The 22329-nt window shown below is 43.5% G+C and overlaps 1 protein-coding gene across 1 annotated transcript; it reads right to left on the reverse strand.

Annotated features, from left to right (window-relative positions):
- Positions 1-17786: 17786 nt before the first annotated feature.
- On the reverse strand, positions 17787-20551 carry nkx6.1 (NK6 homeobox 1). Its single transcript, XM_062412979.1, has 3 exons — positions 19744-20551; positions 19462-19634; positions 17787-18351 (listed from the first exon to the last, which is right to left on the reverse strand). Exons 1-3 carry the CDS (start codon positions 20294-20296, stop codon positions 18106-18108), a joined length of 972 nt encoding a protein of 323 aa, XP_062268963.1. The 5' UTR covers positions 20297-20551; the 3' UTR covers positions 17787-18105.
- Between the last annotated feature and the right edge of the window lie 1778 nt (positions 20552-22329).

Below are 22329 nucleotides of genomic sequence, written 5' to 3' on the forward strand. Positions count from 1 at the left end.
CAGAAAACATGCACACACACTATTTTCACGCACTGTTGGGTCGTCCAGCTGCACACTGACCACGGCCATTCATTCGTGTGTGTATTTGACTTCCTTATTACATTGTCATGTTGTATTTTTGCAGTTTTTGTGTGTAATGTTTTTTTGCGTTTAGATATGAACAGATCTCCAGAGTTCATGTGTAAAAACTGTTCATCTAAAGATAAGAAGTTGTTTCAACTCAGCGTTTCATGTCGACTTTAAGTCAAACTTACCCTCAGGCCGTCGGCTCATCTCTATTTTTAATTCTCTATTCATGCAAACTGTCAAAATAAAAGCAGCTAAATTGTGATCAGCTCCTGTTCTTTCAAACTTCAATCTGAATGGACTGAGCAGCTCCGGTTTGCAGTGACCTCAGTGATCACTGGGATATTATGAAGTTCTGCAGTGAGAAGAAGAATCGGTTTCCGAGCTTCATGAACATTAAAGCAGAAAGTAACTCGTGATAAATCGTCAGGATTCAGGAAGCCGACTAACGAGTGAACTTCCTTCAGATAAAAGTGGTGAGAAACTCTGCAGTTGTTGTTGGTAGAGAGCCTGATAGAGACTCGGTCACGCCGGGTTCCAGCTGGATTATCTACAGCATCTTCTCAGCCAGCAGTCATTAAGAGTGTGACTCTGTGAACTCACAGGCCAATCATTACACTCTTATCAGCAGCAGCGTCTGTGACGACGTGTTCCCATGAAGAACTGCTTCAACACTTGAAGAACCAAACCGTCAAAGTCCACTTCCTACATTCCACAAGCTTTCCATCGATTTCAGCCTCTGTGAAGTTTTACTCACAGAGGTCGTTGTTTCTGCTCGTTTGGATCCTGACGAATTAACAACGCTGCTCAAGTTACACTAATATTTTAATAACCTCAGAATGATTTATTCAGTTTTCTATTTCCTTCCTGTTCGTTGACGTCAGTAACAAACATGTGTTCAAGTTCCAGGATGTTTTCTGATCCGAGTCTGCGCTCATCTCATTTACAGAAGTTACAGCTACTGGTGAAGAGAAGTATCATGTTGTTTGTTTGTGGTGTGTAGTTCCTCTCTGTGCTCTTTGTGTGTTTGATGTCAATGATTTTCTTCATGTTTATTTTTGAGGATCTTTGAAATCCCATTTAAAAAGAATCAAATAATGTGGCAGCTCCTTCAATCAGCTCGTGGATCGGTCCCAGACGTCCCTCGGTCGTGTCCTCACGGCCTCAGACGTCCTGCGGGGGTGCTGCAGTGGACAGCTCCCTGTCCTCTGACACCGGCAGCTGGGTCTGTGCAGATGTTTGAGGAGCTGTGCAGCGAGCGATGTGACAGCGGAGAGGAGTGAGCGGGACAGGTTCATCTATTTGGAGATAGGCCGAGCTCCCACGCTGCAGCAAACAGTCTATAACAGAATGTAAATGAAGTAGCCTGAGCCAACAGACACTACTTTCTCTCTATCATGAATAAATATTAGTAGTTCTCACTCTCCGGCCGAGCTGCTTGTTCTCCCACAAAGCCCCGAGCCGGCGTCACATTCCTCCCGTCCTGTTGCTACACCGAGCGGCTCGGCCTCCTCGGCGGTGGAGACACGGGGGGGGGGAGGGGGGGGAGGCCTTGTTATCAAAGAGCCTGTTGGACGGTAAACACAAAGTCATTAACCTGCGACCGGGCTGGGTGGGGAGGGGGGGGTGGGACTGTTTGGAGAGGAGATTCCCTCGAGCCTCGGGGGGTGGAGGGGGTGTCAGGACGAGATGGACTCATCAAATTGGCTTTGGCTCCAGAGTGAAAGCGAAGCCGGTTAAACTGTTTAAATCTCCATTCATGTTTGCATCGTCCTCAGGAGACACCGCTCGGCGAGGACGAGACCAGCAGCGTCTGAAGACTCATCTCCGAGGATTAACCAGGCTTAATCCCAGATTACGCTCTCTGTCAGGATGTTTTATCATTTCACTTCCTGAAATATTACAACAGGGTTATATTCAGGTAAAAAACATGAAGTCACGTCAACCTCCAGATTTGTAGTTTATTGAATACCACGGACATAAATAATTTAAATACAAACACAGAGAACAAGAGATGACGTTTAATCACATATTGACTCTGTTTAGTTTGACTCATACATCCCAGTAGATCCAGACCCGTCCAGTAGATCAGACCCGTCCAGTAGATCAGACCCATCCAGTAGATTAGACCCGTCCAGTAGATCCAGACCCGTCCAGTAGATCAGACCCGTCCGGTGGATCCAGACCCATCCAGTAGATCCAGACCCGTCCAGTAGATCAGACCCGTCCAGTAGATCAGACCCGTCCAGTAGATCAGACCCATCCAGCAGATCCAGACCCGTCCAGTAGATCATACCCGTCCAGTAGATCAGACCCGTCGAGTAGATCAGACCCGTCCAGTAGATCCAGACCCGTCCAGTAGATCAGACCCGTCCAGTAGATCCAGACCCGTCCAGTAGATCCAGACCCGTCCAGTAAGCATGTGTTTATCCCAGTTGACACAGGACTGCTGCAGGTGAAGAGTCATGTGATGTGTTTTCAGGTGAGTTAGTGTGCACGGAGACTATTATTAAAAACACTCATCTTAATAGATGCTTCAGTTTTGAAGCGATGAATTAATTACATCAGATAAATAAAACTTGAAGACAGATTCCTGTCGGTTGTAAAGACGACGGGAGGAAGCAGCAGCAGCCGCTCGTGGAGACTTGATGCGAGCGCTGTCTCCGGAGACAGACGTTTGTCTCTGGTGACAGACGTCTGTCTCCTCGGCGGCCGGCAGCGTTAAATGGTTTCTCTGTCAGGGAGAATGGAGGGGATCAACTGCACTCTCCAATCCCCAGACCCATTACAGCGAGCAGATGAAAAGGCGGACGGACAGCCTATTCATGTTCCTCCACTTTTATTCAGCGGCAGCAGCTGATAAACAAAACAGCAAATATCCACTGCATTTTTTGACAGCCACTTTCCTCCTGCCACTCCACATAAAGAGGCCGCCGCCCCTCCTCCCTGTCACACTGTCAATCAGCGCCTCCGATATCACATTAATCCCAATGAGCAGCTGGAAATATTGATGGCATGATGGGAACTGTAGTCATTATGTGGAAGATGATTAAATGTTTCTGTGTCTATTGACTCACGTCTGTGGTTTATTCATTTGTTTAGTCAATAGCGTCGTTCAAGTGATGTCGTTAATTATGTATGAGTCCAGGAGCTTCCTCCTCTTCCTCCTCCTCTTCCTCCTGCTCCTCTTCCTCCTGACAGATGTAGGAGGAGGGGTTTGGGGAAGTGCTTGCTCTCTTCTCCATGTTTACGCTCTTCTTATCCTTTATTCTCGGTCCCTCTGTCTCCCTCTCACTTCATGAACCTTCAGTCCTCAGCTGAAGATTATCTTCTTCTTCATCCTCTCGTCTGAAAAGGTGAAAACAAGCTGTGACCTTTGAGGAAAGTGAAGGTTCAGTGAACCGATTCAGATTCCTGCTCTGTGTTTGGAGGAACGATGAAAATGAACGATGTCAGAGACGTTCACGCTTCTTATCTGGAAATAATCAAAGTCTCAAAGATTTCAGTCAAATCCAGAATAATTATTTCTCCACACTCAAAACTGAGACATTGATTTGTTTCCATTGATTCTCAGGGGCACCATGTTGGCTCGGTTGTCATGAGGAAGACGGGTCGTCCGCTGATCTGAAGGTCGGTGGTTTGATCCCTGGCTCTTCCATTCGGCATGTTGAAGGGCCTTTAGGCAAGATGGACCCCCAACTGCCCCCGGTGTATGATCAGACAACCTCCTCTCCTTCACAAGGATTTTAATATTTGTGTGATTATTAATCGTTATTGATTACTTTGTAACCACAGAACTGTTAATTAGAATACAATAACGTTATCACTATCTATTACCAATCTCTGCAGCTTAAAACCTTTAACCTTTAACTGTAGATATTGTTGTTGTTTTTTTATATATTGTTATATTGTTCGCTATTGTTGTTTTTAATTTGTTGTTTGTAAAGTGCACTAACCTAACCAAGGCAATTTCCTGTATGTGCAAATATACATGGCAATAAAAAGAATTCTGATTCTGATTCTGATCACAACAGAGATTAATCAAAATAGTTTTAACGTTAATTACTTAACTAGAACATAACTTTAAGTTTATTATAACAAACCCTTTTTGACTTTTTATTAAAACAAAACTTTATTTAACTTCATAACTATACTTTGTTATAATAGACCAATAAATGCCAATGAAAAAACTATATCATAACAACTTTATTTGATGGGTAGAAGACTTTGACATTTGATCCCTTCAGACTTGACAGTTTCTTTAATGAGTCATTGCGTATAAGAAACTGTAATAAATCATTTCATCTAATCAGAATATTTGTAGATTCACAATATATATATTTAATCAAGTTAGAATCAGATGAATCAACTCCCACAAACATCAGGCCTCAGTGTCTCTCTCTCTCTGAGGAGTCAAGCTCTGGGGTCAAAGGTCGACCAGCGTTTCCTTGTCAACTCCCCGTTGAGCAATTTCCATTTTAATGTCACACTTCCAATCTCCCAGCGCCTGACGGACGTCAAACAGCCGCTCTAAGTCCTCGTCCCCTGGGTTCAGTTCCTGCTCTGAACCCAGATCAGCTGCTGCTCAGTCACAGGAAACACGGATTCTTCTACTGTACAGAAATACTCATTAACGACCACGAATATCACTCAGCAGATCTCACACCTTCACCAACAGTCTCTTAGATTAGTGACTAACTTGCACATAATTTATAACTCTATATTACTGGCACTATCACCAATCTCTGCACCTTAAAACCGCACGTAACCCTTCTACTGTATATATTATTGTTTTTTTATATTGTTATACTGTTGTTTTTAATTTGTTGTTTGTAAAGTGCAGAAACCACACCAAGGCAATTTCCTGTATGTGCAAATATACATGGCAATAAAAAGAATTCTGATTCTGATAACTGACTAATTAGAAATAGAACATGTATCTGCAGCTCGTACAGAGAAATCTGTCTCAGTGGTTCATCCTGGACGAGGTGGGCGTCTGATCGTTTCTGTGTCGAGACGGAACATGTTGGAACTGAGCAAAGACCTGCAGGTCGTCAGCAGAGACTCGGAGAAAATAAGCAAATTCAAATCACATTACATATGATGTTATATTTGATCAATATATATATTTATAACCGGCTTTGTCAGATGGGTTTGATATAACGACATCTGAGGCCTCATTCACTGATTTGCTGTATAAGTCAAGTGGGAATGGAACTGAATCTTTGAACAATTAAAATAAATAAAAAAAAGCTTTAGCATTGTTTTTGAAACAGGACACAGACGTGTTATTTTAAAATGATAAAAAAAACAATGTCCACACATGGAATCTTCATCAGCTTCTCTCTTCACTGTGAACCACTGAGGTTGTAATGACTTTACATTGAGATGAAGATGTGTCACATTCACAGTGTGTGTGTGTGTGTGTGTGTGTGTGTGTGTGTGTGTGTGTTTCATATTTCACAAACAGAATGATGTTTTCCAGCGGCGGAGCGAGATGCTGGTTCCAGTCGCTGCGTCCCCCTCATGCCTGACTCGGGATATTAATGCGCTCCAGTAACTGTTAATTTCACTTTGGAGAAGTGATTTATGGGTAGACGGCGAGCGGAGCCGTAATCTAATTGAGATCAGAATGGCTGTTTCTCACACAGTCACGCCTGCACCTTCCAGATGGGGCACCATGATTAATGCATAATGAGCAAATAATTCATGGAATTAATAAAAAAAACTATTCTGGTGTCTTCATGGAGAAAAGAATAAATACAGACAGGAATCCAAGTGTTTTTGTCGTATGTGCGTCTGAGTGTGTTTCTCTGCCGTGGGGGGGGGGGGGGGGGGGGGGCACAGATCGATGGAGAGAAGAATCTATCAGAGATCAGAGTCCCTGTGAAACAATGAGGAGCAGGGGGAGGAGCCTCAGATCATGATCTGAAGATCCTCCACGTTAGAGGAGTGTGATCAGTGAACAGATCTGAGTGAATCTGAACAATCACTTTCATTATCAACCTGCTGATCTTCATCTTATCTTCAAAACCTCCCACAATGCAATGAGGCTGCTTCCATTGTCTGGTGTTGTTTTGTATCTGACAAAAACAAACATCAAGTCCCAACAATGAAACATTAAAGACTCTTGATTATCAGAACAGCAGTGGATCAGATTCCTGTGGATCCACTAACTGAGCTGTGAAGGACCTGTCTGCTGTTTGATTCTGTCCAGACTGAACCTGGATGTTCTTTCTGGACACGAAGCAGCTTTACTCCTCTCGATTAGCAGGAAAAGGATCAAACGTGATTTAGCGTGGTCTTTAGAAGCACCTGGACCCGGACATCAGGCGTGTGAGAGCACTTGAGGAGACGGATGCTGCGTGAGAAGTGACGATGGAGAAAGAAGAAGTGCTGCGTTCATCAATTGACCGGACGTTAACGTGTCATCTTCAAACAGCAGCTGCTCTCGGACGCAGACACAAACTCCTCTATTGATTTTTACATCAGGATCCATCTTTCTGCATTAGAACACATTTACAACCACGACCAATCAGGTGCATTCATCATTATCTGATTTATGTATCGTCATCGAGCGACGACCGTTAGACGTGTCCGCCGGGTTCAAGTGTCTCCGAGGTAATGAGCTATGTCTTAAATGTGTGTGTTTGTGTGTGTCACTGTGTGTGTGTGTGGAACTGTTACTGACAGGAAGTGTTAGCAAAGCTTCATGTGACTGATAGGAACCAATCAGGAAGAGAACGTGAGCGTCACGTTTACACAAGTCTCAGTTTCTGTGCGTCCAGAATCAAACACAACCCGGAGACACAATAATGTGTGTTTACTGAGTAAAGAGGGGACACCAGCACCGACACCGACTCTTACAAACTGGTGTATTTCCAGTTTATAGGATTAGACAGGACTGAGGGGGCCAACGGGGGGGGGGGGGGGGGTCTGAGGAACTAATAGTCTGAGCTGGCGTCAATGAGAGCAAACTGATCCTGAACCTGTTCAACTGATTAATGATCATTTATACAAATAAACTAAAAATAAATAAAAATAGAGATATTCATCGAGGGGATCGTTTTCAGATTTTCATAAATTCAGTTGATTGAGATTTCTTTAGTTTGAGCTTTGGTGGATTTAAAGTCTGGTCAGATTCAAGTGTTACTAGATTATTGAAGAAACGACAGATTAATGTGAAGCAGTAGAATTTAACTGAGACCTTTGAATAAACATCACAGGTTTTAACATGTGTGTGTGTGTGTGTGTGTGTGTGTGTGTGTGTGTGTGTGTGTGTGTGTTGTGAAACTAGATTATTGTATCATCTTAAAGAGAGATGAAGAATTTCTAATTCAATGATAAATTCTAATGATAATGGAACAGAGAGATGCACTGTTCTGAAAGAAACATCATGGAAATAAATACGTAAACATCGATCCACTGTCAAACATGCACACACACACACACAAACTGACACACACACACACACACAAACTGACGCAAACTGACACACACACACAGTTTATTTACTTGTTCAAGGAAAATCACGGCTCAGTTCGACTGAACCTATTTCACCAGGCAGTTTAATTTAAGACTAAATAAGTAAAGATTATACTATAATAATATTCTGCATAGAAAAAATATTTTATTAGAGTGTAAATGCTTTTAATTTGACTCTGAACATGAAGAAATACAAAGGTGTGTGTGTGTGTGTGTGTGTGTGTGTGTGTGCGTGTGTTTGTGTGTGTGCGTGTGTCAGGGAGACGGAGGAGGTTTACTCAGCTTCTACATTAAGTTGAATCTTCTCTTCATTACTGAAGAACAACAGGAAGTGCTGGGACGGACTGGCCCTGGCCCGGCTCCTAATCACTGGCGACTGAGCGTTAATGGCGATCGGACTGTTGACCTCATCGTGTGTGAGAGGAATGAGGAAGTTAGAGGCTCCGACTCGCTCCATCTCTGAGAGAGAAGTTCATTAGTGTGTGTTGGTCAATTACAAATCTGTAAAAATGTTTTAACGCGTGAACTCAGTGAATTGTTGTCCTGACATGTTGTGTAGTCAGTGTTTGTGAAGCAGCAGCAGGTTGTTGGGTCCGACTCGTTCAAACAGGAACATGTGGGAACATCCAGGTGAGGGGCGGGGCCTGTAGAGCAGCAGGGGCGGGGCCTGTAGAGCAGCAGGAGGCGGGATATGACGTATAAACTCTGCTGTGGACAGATCAGTGTTGTTGTTTACATCTCCTCCACACCGGGGTCGGCCCTCATCACCAGAAGATCTGGAATCTCCTCGTGTTTCCAAGTGGACGTCTTCGTCTTCTACGTGTCCGGCTCCTCTTCTTCATCCTGAGAAGTTTGTGTTCTTCAGGTTTCACGTCACGTGTTAGAAACAGACATTTTACTAAGAGGCTGTAGGAGAAGATCCAGAAAATGTCCAGAGACACTGACTCAGACATTTGTTCTCACAGACAGAACCTGCAGAAAAGGTCAGGAACATGTTATGAACATGTGAGGAACATGTGAGGAACATGTGAGGAACACGTCCAGAGCTCAGTTCAGGTCTGAAACAGAGGGACAGGGGGGCGCCCTGCTCAGCTGCTCCCAGTGACATGACTAAAGAGGTTGTAACGACTGGTTGTGACATCACGAAACCAGTGGGGCCTTGGTGAACATGGGAAACAGCAGTACACTGCTGCAGTGAATGACAGTTTGAGCCGAGTCACTATCTGAGCTGACAACTTTCTATTTGTGCTCTAGTTTTCCCAGGCAGCCATGAAAGGACCTCTTCCTCCATTTGAGCTCATAAATCAGAGCGGCAGGTCGAGGCTGCAGCGTGTTGACACGGTGTCCGTCCTCCTCACTGATCACGTCTCTCACATTCACTGTCTAATCGATTACACAAAAGATCCTTCAGATAGTCAGAGAGCGGCCGAGGCCAGAGTTATGATAATTGTTATCGTTTATCAGACACAATGAAAGTGTCTGAGCTGAAGCTGTTTAGCGGCTTCATGGGAAAAGCTCTTGAAAAGACGACTGTGGTTAATTTTTTATCTCAGAGACGAGTTCGTCCCGGAATCATCCAGAGAATCTCCACGCTGCTCAGATCAGCTTCATCCAAAAAAAGAATTGTAATAATAATCATCATCACCGCCTTCCATTAAAAGAAGCAGCTGCAGCTCTTCCATTAACACAGTTATCAATAATCTCATGTATTGATGGACGTGTCCAGATACCATACGAGCTGAGTTCTGAGGCAGACTCGCTCTTCAAGGCCGACGCCGGGGCGTGAACCCTCGTTTCATCCGGCGCTAATGTCCCCAACGCTTCTTATGACCTACTCATGGAGTCGGCCTCCGAGAGTCTATTGATCCGAACGCCACATGATGTGATGCGTCTGTGTCCAATCGGAGGCGCCCAGAAGAATAGAGGGTCTTAAGTGCATGGGGGTCTGTACCTCCCTTTACTTTCCTTATGACCAGACGCTCCCGGGGTCAGAGGTCAGAGAGCGCCGACCAACCCAAGGTCACTCCACATTAACATTGCAGCAGAGTTAATTTAATTTCCAGACAACACAGCTTCTACACAAAAATGAAATCCTTTCAAGCGGCGGTAGATTTTGAACGGCGGCCGAGGGAAAGCTAATCGAATCAACGTCTGATTTAACTGCCAAAGTATTTTCCTCTGCGTATTTAATCAATACTTAAGACTCATAACGGCCCAGGTCAGCGGCGGAGAGATCTCCATAATCAATGGGAAGAGGCTCTGAAGTTCAGCAGGTTATTGTGCTCTCCCTCCCTCTTCATTCTTCATAGAGTTATTTATCGTCAGGGCGTCTGTCACACGGGGAAGCCGAGGAGCAGGAGGCGGCGGCTCTTCTCCTGGTGGGAGCACTCAGTGTGAGGAGCGCTGTCCACCTGAGGTCATCGTCTGAGCGCCACCGAGCCACTGGGAAGGTCTGTGCTCAGCTTCTATACAGTCACTGATCATCTTTATACATAAATATATATATACATACAGTCATTACAGTTTGTCCCCCATACAAAGTGTTTTTAAATACAGGTCAGAACCTTCAGACTCCTCAGGATGTGTTTGGTAGACAGAGGGTTTCTTTTTGATGTGTTTATCTTATATAAGAATTAATATATTGTAAAAGGTTCCTCGCCTCTCGTCTGATCTGGACTCTGATCATGAACGAACCACATCCTCAGTCTGCTCCGAGTCCTCCACCTGTTTTCTGCTGATCGCAGCTCGTTCCATCTCCTCTCTCGTCGTTTGGTTTACGAGATCTTGTAAAACACATTTGATACCTGGAGCTGTGACCGTGTGAAGAGCCGGGACAGAGCGGGCCTGTCGCCGGCCTGCCAATAAAAGATGAAAACCCATTTAAGCCAATGGCGGTGCAGCGCGGTGTCTGCGGTCAGTCAATAAACCAAACAACGGGCGGCAGGTCGCATCAGGCTGAGTGAGACAACAAGGTCACACAAGAACCTAAACCAGAGCTTCAACACACAAAGAACAATCCAATTTAAACGTCAATACTCAGTGTTATTAGTTAAAGTTCAGATGTGACCTCTGTCGGACCCACTGTGACTAACTAACACGTTACTTAAAAACAATAAAAGGTTGAGGTTGAGACAAACTGTTGAAATGTCTTTTTAGATATTCTTTCAGTGTCATCGTTTTCCAGAGACTCAGTTTCTGTTCATCTGGATTCAATCACCGGCCCAGAGATTTCAAACTAAAACCAGAGCAACAGTGATGCTTTAAAGGGAATGGAGCAGCTGGTGAGCGGAGGTGGAGGAGATGGAGGAGGTGGAGGAGACCAAACACTGAGAGAAAACACCACATCAACCACGCTGGAAAGCAATCAGGTAGAAAACGACTAACAAGGTTTAATTAGCTAATTAACGATCGAAAGACAAGAAGCAAAAAGTCCATCTTTCTTCAGTCTGTGGCGAAAAGTCACAGACATGGTTCAGAACTTTATTATCTGTGACGTCATCTTTCATCAACAACCTGCAGATCCACCATGTGACAGAAGGGAACCAGACACTTTCTATAAAGACATTATGTTTAATAATCAGCACAGCTAACAGGGGACAGTGAACTGAATGCTAAGCTAATGTGGTTGAACCACCAGGAGCTGAGTTAATTATTGATTCACAGATGATCAGTCACATAAGGATTCATAACTGATCAGTAATAAAATGTTTATATTATTAACACAGTTTTAATAACTCACCTTAGGCTCCTTCATCCCTCCCACTGCGCTGTTAGCATCTTAGCTTAGCACTTATCATCCGTTAGCTTAGCGGCTAACGTCCAGAACGACAACTTCCGGACTGATGAACCGACGTGAAGCGACTCAAACCCCGAAGGAGCTTCCTCCACCTGCCGCTGCGGCTTCTCACCGGAGGACGTGCTGCGTTCACCGGGTCAGCACCGGACATCACCCGGGTCTCTATACAGGTCAGCACCGGACATCACCCGGGTCTCTATACGGGTCAGCACCGGACATCACCCGGGTCTCTATACAGGTCAGCACCGGACATCACCCGGGTCTCTATACGGGTCAGCACCGGACATCACCCGGGTCTCTATACGGGTCAGCACCGGACATCACCCGGGTCTCTATACGGGTCAGCACCGGACATCACCTGGGTCTCTATACGGGTCAGCACCGGACATCACCCGGGTCTCTATACGGGTCAGCACCGGACATCACCCGGGTCTCTATACGGGTCAGCACCGGACATCACCCGGGTCTCTATACGGGTCAGCACCGGACATCACCCGGGTCTCTATACGGGTCAGCACCGGACATCAGCTGGGTCTCTATACGGGTTAGCACCGGACATCACCTGGGTCCAGTACAGGTGATGTCCGGTGCTGACCCGTATAGAGACCCTTTGTGCTGACCTGAGGTCACAGGTCCGCACAAAGGTCTAATCTGTGTTGTTATGTTAATCTGTGATTCATTATGGTCCCTAAACATGTTAATCTATTATTATATATGAAGGTTATGATCTATATTATTATAGATGATTATAACGGATATTATTAGAGCTAAACTTGTCCTTCCCCTCTGACTTCACTTTAATTCACATGAGAACCTTTGATTAAAACCTTTTTTAAATGATGGACTTGTTCTGAGGGGGATGTGATCAGCGATGTGATCGGGGGAGTTGATCAGGGATGTGATCGGGGGAGTTGATCAGGGATGTGATCAGGGATGTGATCAGGGATTTGATCGGGGGAGTTGATCAGGGATGTGATCGGGGGAGTTGATCGGGGGAGTTGATCGGGGAGTTGATCGGGGATGTGATCTGTTCTCCTCCACAGGAACCTGCAGCAGCTCGTGGTGAAGAGAAGAACATGAACCTACAACAGAATCCAGAGTTCAGACCTGATCACGTCTCCTGATGTTCATCTTTACTTCATTTTTCATCCCTCTGCATTATATTTAATGTTGTTTCAGTCACAGTGAGGAGCTCGTCCATGGTCACATGTGTCACACGGTCGGCTGTAATGGAGTGACGGACCCCCCCCACAAACACATTTAGGTAATGTGACGGGTGGGGGGGGGCACATTGTGTGCATAATTCACCAGCTGCATTTGTCAAAACAGGGATCTGTACGGAGGCTAATGATCCACGTGAAATTAATGACTCCATAAAATAGAGAAATCCAGCGTTCACACAAGCATGACAGGATCCTGTGACTTTGATAAACCGTTAAATGACAGATAATCAGGAGGGGGGGGCTCATCAGTCCCTGCACCACTGGAGGGGACGTCTCTATGAGGGGGACCAGGACAGGCCTGTCTCCCTGCTGCTGGGTCATGTGGACAGGAATTATCAAATATAGACGTCTGGCTTTATTCTATATCAATACTGTGAGTGTCTCTGGGTCTTATACATGTTCCTTCATCAGCATCAACACACACACCTCAAATACTCACTAACACAATGTCATGAAAACTGTCCCCAACAAGCATAGAAACGTTATACTGATGCTCGTTAACATGCTCTGTATCACACGTTGTATCACATGTTGTATCACATGTTGTCTGACACGTTGTATCACATGTTGTATCACATGTTGTCTGACACGTTGTACCACATGTTGTGTAGCAGGTGTATTAATGAGTTCAGCTCAGTTCACGTCTCATCAGTGAGTGAATCTGTCTCCATTGTTTTAATTTCATTAAAGGCCTAAATGCAGTTTATTACCTTTTTAGTGTCTCAATTTATGAGACTGACGCATTCTGTGCTGGCACCGTGTGTGTGTGTGTGTGTGCTCATGTGTGTGTGTGTGTGCTAATGTGTGTGTGTGTGTGTGTGTGTGTGTGTGTGTGTGTAAATGAATGTATAATCAGGCTTTGATTTTTAGGTCTGCCTCAGCCTGGGCACCATCTATTACTTGGGTGCCATTGGCTAAGTGTTTGCTCCGCAGCGTGACCCTGCCACTTTATCTGTTGGTTTTATTTTCCGAGTGCATGCTGTCCATATGTTACTCTAATAGTTGCTATAATTCTTGTGCAGCAGGGTTCGTGTTTTATTAGTCCTGAGTACGAAGAGAGTGGCGAAGAATGCATTTTAATAAAACCCCTGTAGCAACTGGCTAATGGGCTGACAGCGAGCTATTTGCATAGAGATGAATTACGCGCGGCCGCCTTGACGTGACTTTTAAAATATGATTGAGGAGGTTATTATTGCTGCACTATGATACGTGTTAACAGGTTATTTTAGCGTGGCTAGTGCTAATAAAATTCAGAAGAAAAGACTGGGGTGATGGGGGCAGGGTGTTTCACTGCTGGAGTCACTGACGGTGCTCATTCTGTCATTACTTAGCCCCGCCCCCCCCCCCCCCACTGCTTCACCAAGGCCACGACCGACTTCAGCCTCATAATTAATCACAACACTTTGTGTTTTATTCTGAGACACTTAAAGGTCCCAGACGCCGGGACAGAAGAATAATTAGAATCAATTATTGACTGAATGAGACACAATGTGATTATCATTATCATTATTATTATTATTATTATTATTATCATTAAACCAACATCTTGTTTCCTATCAGCAGACGAGCTCTCCACGTCCCACTGACTCTGAACGTCCTGCAGTGAACATGAAGTTTGTCTCTGACTCACAACAAACTGTCCGATTTATTAAAACTGCTTAAAAACACTTAACACCACATTTTAAAGTCCTCACTCGTTATAGCATCAGTTTAATTGAGTTTGGTTTGATTTGTAGTTTAATTTAGCTTTTAGCTAAGTTGAGTTGGATTTTAAGTTTAATTTGATTTAGAATTAAGTTTAGTTAAGTTTTTAGTTTGATAAAATTCAGTAAAGTTTCACTTTCAGTCAAGTTAAGTTTGGTTGGATTTGTATTTTAGATAAGTTTAATATCATAATTGAATATACTCAATCTGATCTACATGTTATGTGATGCTACCAAACACACACACACACACAAACACACACAGAGAGAGAGAGAAACACACACACAAACACACACACTGAAACTGTTAAATAAAGTCAGAGTTTGTTTCCTTTTCTCTGTTTCACTCCTCAGGCCTGGGCTCAGTGTTCAGGTGGTTGTGTGTGTGTGTGTGTGTGTGTGTGTGTGTGTGTGTGTGTGTGGTTGTGTGACACAGGTGATGGTGAGCACCAGTGTACAGCAGACAGAGGAGAGAGGTGAAACATCATTAAAGGAGATTATCTCTGAATAAATACTTGAGCGAGGTGAGGGAGCTGCAGATAACACAGATCCTATCGGGTCCATCGGATGATCCGTGTTCAGAGTCACCGTTCACACCTGTTCGGAGGCCTCGCTCACACACTCACACACTCACACACTCGTCATTAAGCTGCTGAAGACGACACATCAATTAGCGGGGCCTTTCTCCCAGGACCCTGGTTTCACTCAGCGAGCAGCGAGACGCCTCAGGGAGGAATCAGCTCGTACAATGTTCCCACTCAACCGTGAGGTGTGCTTCCAGTGGGCCGCGTGAGGCCTGTTAGCTTCTCATAATGGAGGATCCCAGGACGCTGCTTATCACAGGCCTGCAGGCGGCTCCAGGAGATAAGACCCCCCCACCCGACACATGTCCTTGTGTGTAATCTCGTGTACGACATGGTCAACTAAGAGCCGTCGATGGCTCTGTACACAAAGCGGCTAACGCTAACACATCCGTCACAACCGGCAAAGATTGAGTGGAAGTCCACAGGTGGCGCTGTGGAGCCGACAGCCGGCCCACAGGTGGCTCCATTTCCTGTCTCAGTTATCTCAGAGGTAACTGGCTACTGGGAACCGGTTACTGGGAACTGGTTAGTGGTGAAACAGGTTTGAGGGAGAAGACAATGGAAACACCATATATATTATTTAAATCCCACCTTTAATGCCAAAGAATAACTGAATTAAAACCACAAAAAGAAATAACTTAGCTTAGTTATTGAATTAATAGAATGAAAAAATCTTAAATTAAATAATCATGAATACAGAAATTACCTTAAATTAGATAAACAAAAAGAGCAACTGGGGATAAGACGTCTCCATGTGAACACATCTCATCTCCTCATGTCTCTCGTCAGACGCGTGTAGAAAACTGAGCCGATCAGCTTTAATGATTTTACTCATTAATGTAATGTTCTGTGGGGAAATATTCAAGTCGTTTAAATAAAAACACCTTCCAATGATTCACAGTGTTTTTATGAGGCCCTGGTCCTGGGGCCCCTGGCCCTCGGGGGCCTCATGTCTGGAGACCCACCTGGAGTCTGAGACAGAGGCTGGGGTCTGTCATGGCTTCGGTTCCATTCTGATGAAAGAAATAGTCGTGTATCTCACTGCAGTAAAAATACAAACACCACAGAGTAGATTTACTATGTTACTATGTTACTATATTACTACATTACTATATTACTATATTACTCTGTTACTGTTGCAAGTAAAAGGCCTTAGTTCAATGTGCACAGACAAAACCTGTGAAATAGTTTGACATCATCTGTGTATTAGTATGATGTCACTTGTATGTCAGTATGACATCATCTATAAACTGAATGACATCACCTGTAGCATAATCGGTATATTAGTATGATATGCATGTTATTATGACATCATCTGTGGAGCCATATTATTATCACATCTTCTTAATACGAGTGTGACATCATCTGTTCTTCTCGTAAAAATAAAAACCTTTAATAACAGATGTTATATTCTTGTTATATAAATTTTCAATACAAATGTTATTTAAAATCCTGATTTAAAGTTCATTTGTTAAAGCTGCAGACTCGTTTAATGTGTTGTATTATTTACATTGTTACATTATCATGAATTTGATTATTTATCTTTATATTTACCTCAGTTATTTATATCTATACGAGAGGTGACGTCTTCAGTCCAACACATCATCACTTCACATGAAATCAATTACCTCTGATTGATTGATTATTATTTCATTTATGAGTTTGAATGAGTTTCTGTTTGTGTGATAATGTGAAGTTTATAAACTGAAGCTGTAAACGCTGAACAGAGAAATAAAAACTGCCTCAGATCAAATATACTGATTTAAATAATCAATAATTAATAATCAGCATCGGATTTTATCCTCATGTTCCTGGAGTCAGTTTCATAAATTTAAAAATAAATTCCCATTTAATGTTGTTCAGTCGAGTTCTGGATTTATCCAAGACAATCTGATTTTACCGTAAATCAAGGAATATTTGTTTTTATATTTTTATCATTTATATTTTTATATTTCAGATTTTATACAAGAGAAATTAGTTTATCACAGCGTCTTCAACAGAGACTCCACATGTCAACGTTATAACACTTATAAAACTACTTCTACTACTGTTACTATTTCTACTACTAATAATAATAATAATAATAATAATAACAATAATAATTATAATTATAACATAATAGTATTCATAAGAAGGATTTGTTCATAAAACTGAAAAACGTCCAGGTTCATTTCACATTTCAATAAAACAAATATTTTAACATTTCACGAAAAAACGTATTAATATTTAAACCGTTATTATTTCAATTGTTATAATTTAACCTTATTGTTATTATCACCATAATGATCGTTCTGAGTGTGAGGAGAGGCGCCCTGTGGGGGGGACCGGGGACCGGCCGCCGCCTGGCCGGCAGAGAGCTTCCTGTGGCGGCTTCTTCTTCGCAAACAACGCGAAGAGAAAAGAAACTAAAATCATCTTTCATCGTTTCACCGCATTTGATCAATCGTAACATGGTTAACTTTATAATCACATTAATGATAACAACGGGTTTCAGTCTCTTCACGATCCGACACTGGTCGAGTCCTGAGACATTTACTGGTGTTGCTTCACTGGTTTTGAATCTGACACGAAATGAAACCGCGAAAAAAATAAACCAGTTTGTTACAAAGATTCAAATTTAAACATCAGTGAATATTAATGATCAATAATCGATCAATTCAAAGACCGGATTCTGTTTCAGTGTTCAATTCAAAACTGTCAAGTCAAACAGAGATCCTCATGATAATAGTTATAATAACAATAACATGGTAATCGTTACGGTAATAATACTAATGTGCTTCACAGCTGCAGCAGAATAAACATGTGTAAATGATTAATATTGATCATTACTTTCGATGATATATTGGACCAGTTGTTAATGGATCGATGATCAATAATCGAACAGTTGTATTGATTCAGATTCACGTGAAAGCAATCGATCAAACGTTTGAGTTTTTATTAAATAAAAGTGCATCACATTCACCTGCTGATGAACACATAAATAAAAAACATGTGTGTGTAGACTCAGTCTCTGTACAGGTGTGTGTGGGTCTGTGTGCGTCTCTGTGTGGGTAGAGTGTGTGTGTGTGTGTGTTTCTGTCAGATACAAAAACTGATGAAGTTTTTTCTTTTCTGTACAAAAACCGTTTTTAACATAAATTATTCACAGCGGATCTTTTCCTCTTCGTTTCTCTGGTATTTACAACTGAGTCCTCACACGCACACACATGTGCGTGTCTGTGCGCGCCACTGACACAGCCCCGCATCAGTTAGGAGCTGTCGTTCTCGGAGGTGTGCACGAGCAGCGCGGGCCCGGGCTTGTGCTTGTTGAGCAGCTGTGTGATCTTCTCGTCGTCAGAGTTCGGATCCAGAGGTTTGTTGTAGTCGTCGTCCTCCTCCTCGTTGTCCGAAGTGCCCTTGAGCCTCTCTGTCTCCGAGTCCTGCTTCTTCTTCGCGGTGGCCATCTCTGCTGCGTGTTTCTTCCTCCACTTGGTCCTCCTGTTCTGAAACCACACCTGACACACACACAGACACACACACTGTAAATCCTCCCCTCACTGCAGGGAATCCTCCGAATAACACAACTAATAAAACATTCTCATCCGCCGAGCATCAGCGAAATCAACGGGATTTATCAAGTGAACCAAGCAGCAGAAAAACACAGAAAAACACAGAAACTCTTGAATTTCAGGAGAAATCAATGAAGTTAAATTAATAAAAAGGCCTAAATTATTAAATTACTTTTTTTAAATCAAAATGTGTTATGTGTTAAAATATGAAATTGTGTAAAAGCCTGTGATCGGTTGGATTGAATCAAATCCTAAAAACGAAATAAAACAAATTCTTTAGTCCAACGTGTTTTAATTTCTTGTCTGTTTTTGTCGTTTTCTCGATTTTCGTTCATTCTGTTTTCAATGAATTAAATACATTTATTTAGGCCAAATTGAATTACATTTACATTACATTTAATTTCGCTGCTATTTCATCCAAAGCGAATTACAATAAGAGCCTCAACCAGGAAGGAACAAACCCACAACAACAACCATGACAATGTACAAAGCGTCGCCTAAGATCTGTTCTGAGTTTCTGTTCGTTTTGTATTTAATTGTTTTCAGTCTATAGTTTTCGATCAGTTTGTATTTATTCTGTTATTCTATTTATCTGGTTTGTATTTTATGGTGTGTGTCGGTTTTCCTCTGCAGAGCTCCGTGAATTATCTTCACTTCATCTCCAGGTTTGGAATCATTCTGTATTTTTTTTTTTATATTTAAATAAAATATAATTGTACATTGGCCAAAGGAGTAGATCTGTATGGTTCTCTGTATTTCTCATATGAATATTCTGTATTCATTATGTAATTATCATATGAATACTCTGTATTTTCTAGTATATTTATGATATTCATATATAATTGTTCATTGGCCTGGTTCTTATTCATTTTCGTGTATCTCTGTATTTACTCAGTATTAACTCAGTATTTACTCAGTATTTATTCAGTATTTATTCAGTATTTATTCAGTATATATTCAGTATTTACTCAGTATTTATTCAGTATATATGCAGTATTAATTCTGTATTTACTCTGTATTTACTCCGTATATTCTGGTATTTATATATATTAATACCTTGACTTGGCTCTCGGTCATTCCCAGGGAGTAGGCCAGTCTGGCTCTCTCGGGTCCCGCCAGATATTTGGTTTGTTCGAAAGTTTTTTCCAGAGCAAAGATCTGTTGTCCGGAGAACGTGGGTCTGGTGTGTTTCCTCTTTCCGTCTTTATCCAGTAAAACTGAGTTGTGATCTGAAACAGGAGAAAAGGAGAAAACACATGAATCACCTCCTTCACGGCGGCCTCCTCCTCCTACTCCTCTCAGTTCTCCTTCCACTTTGCTGCGGATCCTCAAACTTACGCGGCGAGCAGGCGAACCGCGCGTCCCTCCAGTGCGGACTCTGCATGACTCCGGGCCAGAAGATGGGCGTCCGGCCCGGCAGCTCCGCCAGGGGCTTCGGGTACCGGGCCACCGCCACCGCGGCGGCGCTGGGGCTGAAGTAAAGTCCGGGGGGCGGCGGCGGGCTGAGGCTGCTGAACCGGGGCAGACCCGACAGGAGCCCCGCCGAGGAGGAGGCGGCGGCGGCGGCGGCTGCGGCCATCGCGGCCGCGGCGGGCCGGTTCAGGATGTCGTTAATTCCGTGAGGGGTCGCGGAGGAGCAAAGATGCGGGGATACGAGCCCCGAGGACAGACCCGAGGAGCTCTTGATCCCCGGGGAGGACACGGCCATGCCGCCCGGGTTGGGGGAGGTGGTGGCCGGTGAGGTAGAGGAGTTGGGGCCGGAGGAGGACAGCGGGTAGGCCGGGTAAAGCGGGGTCTTCATCTCGGTCATGCTGTGCAGAGCAGCCAGAGGGGGGGTGCTGAGGAGGAAGGCGCTCTGTCGGGACCCGTCCATCGGACCCACCGCTAACATTCCCGCCTCTCTGCGGGCTCCTGGAGCTCTGCAGCGGGGCTGTGTGGAGGCTCAGGCCCCTGCGGTCCTCACTCTGTCCGGCTGGAACTACACTGAGAGCCGCTCCTCTCCGGACATGTCAGGTTCACGGTGCAGACTAATACCTGGAAGAGAAGCCACAGCGGATCAGAGCTGGATCCAGATCAGCACCGGGACCTGATGCTCTCTGTGCGGAGTCAGAGAGACACTGAGGCCGGAGGCTGAGTTCCTCGCACCTTCATCAAACTCACCACACTCACCAGAGTCTTCACAGGCATCACAGACCCACCACACTCATCAAACTCACCACACTCACCAGCATCACACTCCTCAGTCCTCACTCACCAGAGACTCATCAGAGACTCACCGGAGTCATCAAACTCACCACACCTTCATCACACTCTTCAGAGTCATCACACTCACCAGAGACTCACCAGAGTCATCAGACTTTCATCACGCTCACCGGATTCACCAGATTCACCAGCATCAGACTCATCAGACTCATCAGACTCATCAGATCCAAAGTTTCACTGGACTCACTCCGAGGGGCGGGGCAGAGGAGGGTCTGTCCTGATTGGCTGACCTGGCAGTGACGTAGTGGCCGGGGTGGAGGGAGTCTGCTGATTGGACAAACATCTGACTCGGATTCCCTGGATGTTTATCAATTTTAATAAAGTTTTGTAGATTTTTTAAATTAATTATATTTATTATAATAATTACCATATTATTTCTGATGATTATTAGTATTATTATCATTACCATTGACATTTTCATTATTGTAAATTATCATCAATATTTTTATTATTTTTACTCACTCATTTATCTGTGCAACTAATACTAAAACTGATTTTAATATATAAAGAGCTGCCCTTTGTTCCATCTAATTTAAAATGTATTCATTAAAGATATGAATGATAATTATTTTGATTTCATATTGACGGTGTAAATAAAGGTCATCGCTTTCAGCAGATGTGTTCAGAGGTCAGAGGTCAATCGGGTGACCTTTTAAATATCAGCAGCCATTTTGATTTCAAATCACTTAATATGTGACACAGAAGAAAACTCAGGAGTTAGAGAAGCTTTAGTTCATCAGTGATGTGACCTGTCAATCATTTAACATCTATTCACTTTATTTAAATTATGATCTTAATAAATCAGTGGTCTAGTAACAGATTACATAGAATATCAAGTAATCCCATTACAATATAAACTAGGGCTGTGTGTAGCACTGCCGGGACCGAGCACCCGCACGTTGAAGCCTGTTGCGGTCGGTGGAGAAGGCGAGCGATGACCAGGCGCACTGCAGCAAGGATCAACGCTTCACTTCCTGCGTCTGTCATGCAATGCTGGGCCACGCTCACTAATCACGCACTACAGTCCACCCCATCAAGTAAGACCCCAAAGTGAAACCTTCATCTAAATCGAATTTAGTTTTAAAACAAGGCTTACCTTCTTCTTGGAAGTAGGTGGTGCTATCGCTATCTCTACACTAGAATCATAGACGTGTTCAGGTCACAAACACTCGTTTCTCTCTTCAGATCGTATAAATGAATGTGTGAATAATGTTTGAGGCTGAAAGAACAATGCACAGAGGAGTTATGATAAATCACTCTTTTTTGACGAATCTTAAAAATGTCACGCCACGGTCACACCGTGTGATGAAATCATATATACCGAGGTGGTTTATATCTCCATCTTGATGCAATGACATTCACAGAAGTAGAAGTTGATCTAATGAAAGCCCAAGGACAAGTTCATCAGACTTATTTGTTTGTCATGAAAAGACTCATGTCCCTATTGATTTTTGTAGATGTCGGCCAATCTTAGTGCCGGGCCTGACCTTTAGGGGGCGCTAGTCAGTTATTTTGTCACACCAATTTTTTAAAACCATATCAATATTTTCTTGTTACACAAATGTATTTTGAGGGAGACTGAAGCACGGACAGTGAAGTTAAAGCAATTTCGTGGTTAACGGCGAATTTATGAACCTTGAAGCAACGCCCCTAATATGGCGT

Source organism: Platichthys flesus, chromosome 19, assembly GCF_949316205.1.
Source record: "Platichthys flesus chromosome 19, fPlaFle2.1, whole genome shotgun sequence".
In the NCBI taxonomy this organism is placed as follows: Eukaryota; Metazoa; Chordata; class Actinopteri; order Pleuronectiformes; family Pleuronectidae; genus Platichthys; species Platichthys flesus.

Excerpts from the sequence above, each read along its gene's own strand:
- nkx6.1 (XM_062412979.1), bottom strand. The coding sequence starts at position 20,296 with ATGTTAGCGGTGGGTCCGATGGACGGGTCCCGACAGAGCGCCTTCCTC. Across the intron at positions 19,635-19,743 it reads GCGGTTCGCCTGCTCGCCGC|ATCACAACTCAGTTTTACTG; the intron begins GTAAGTTTGAGG and ends CTCCTGTTTCAG. Across the intron at positions 18,352-19,461 it reads TGACCGAGAGCCAAGTCAAG|GTGTGGTTTCAGAACAGGAG; the intron begins GTATTAATATAT and ends TGTGTGTGTCAG.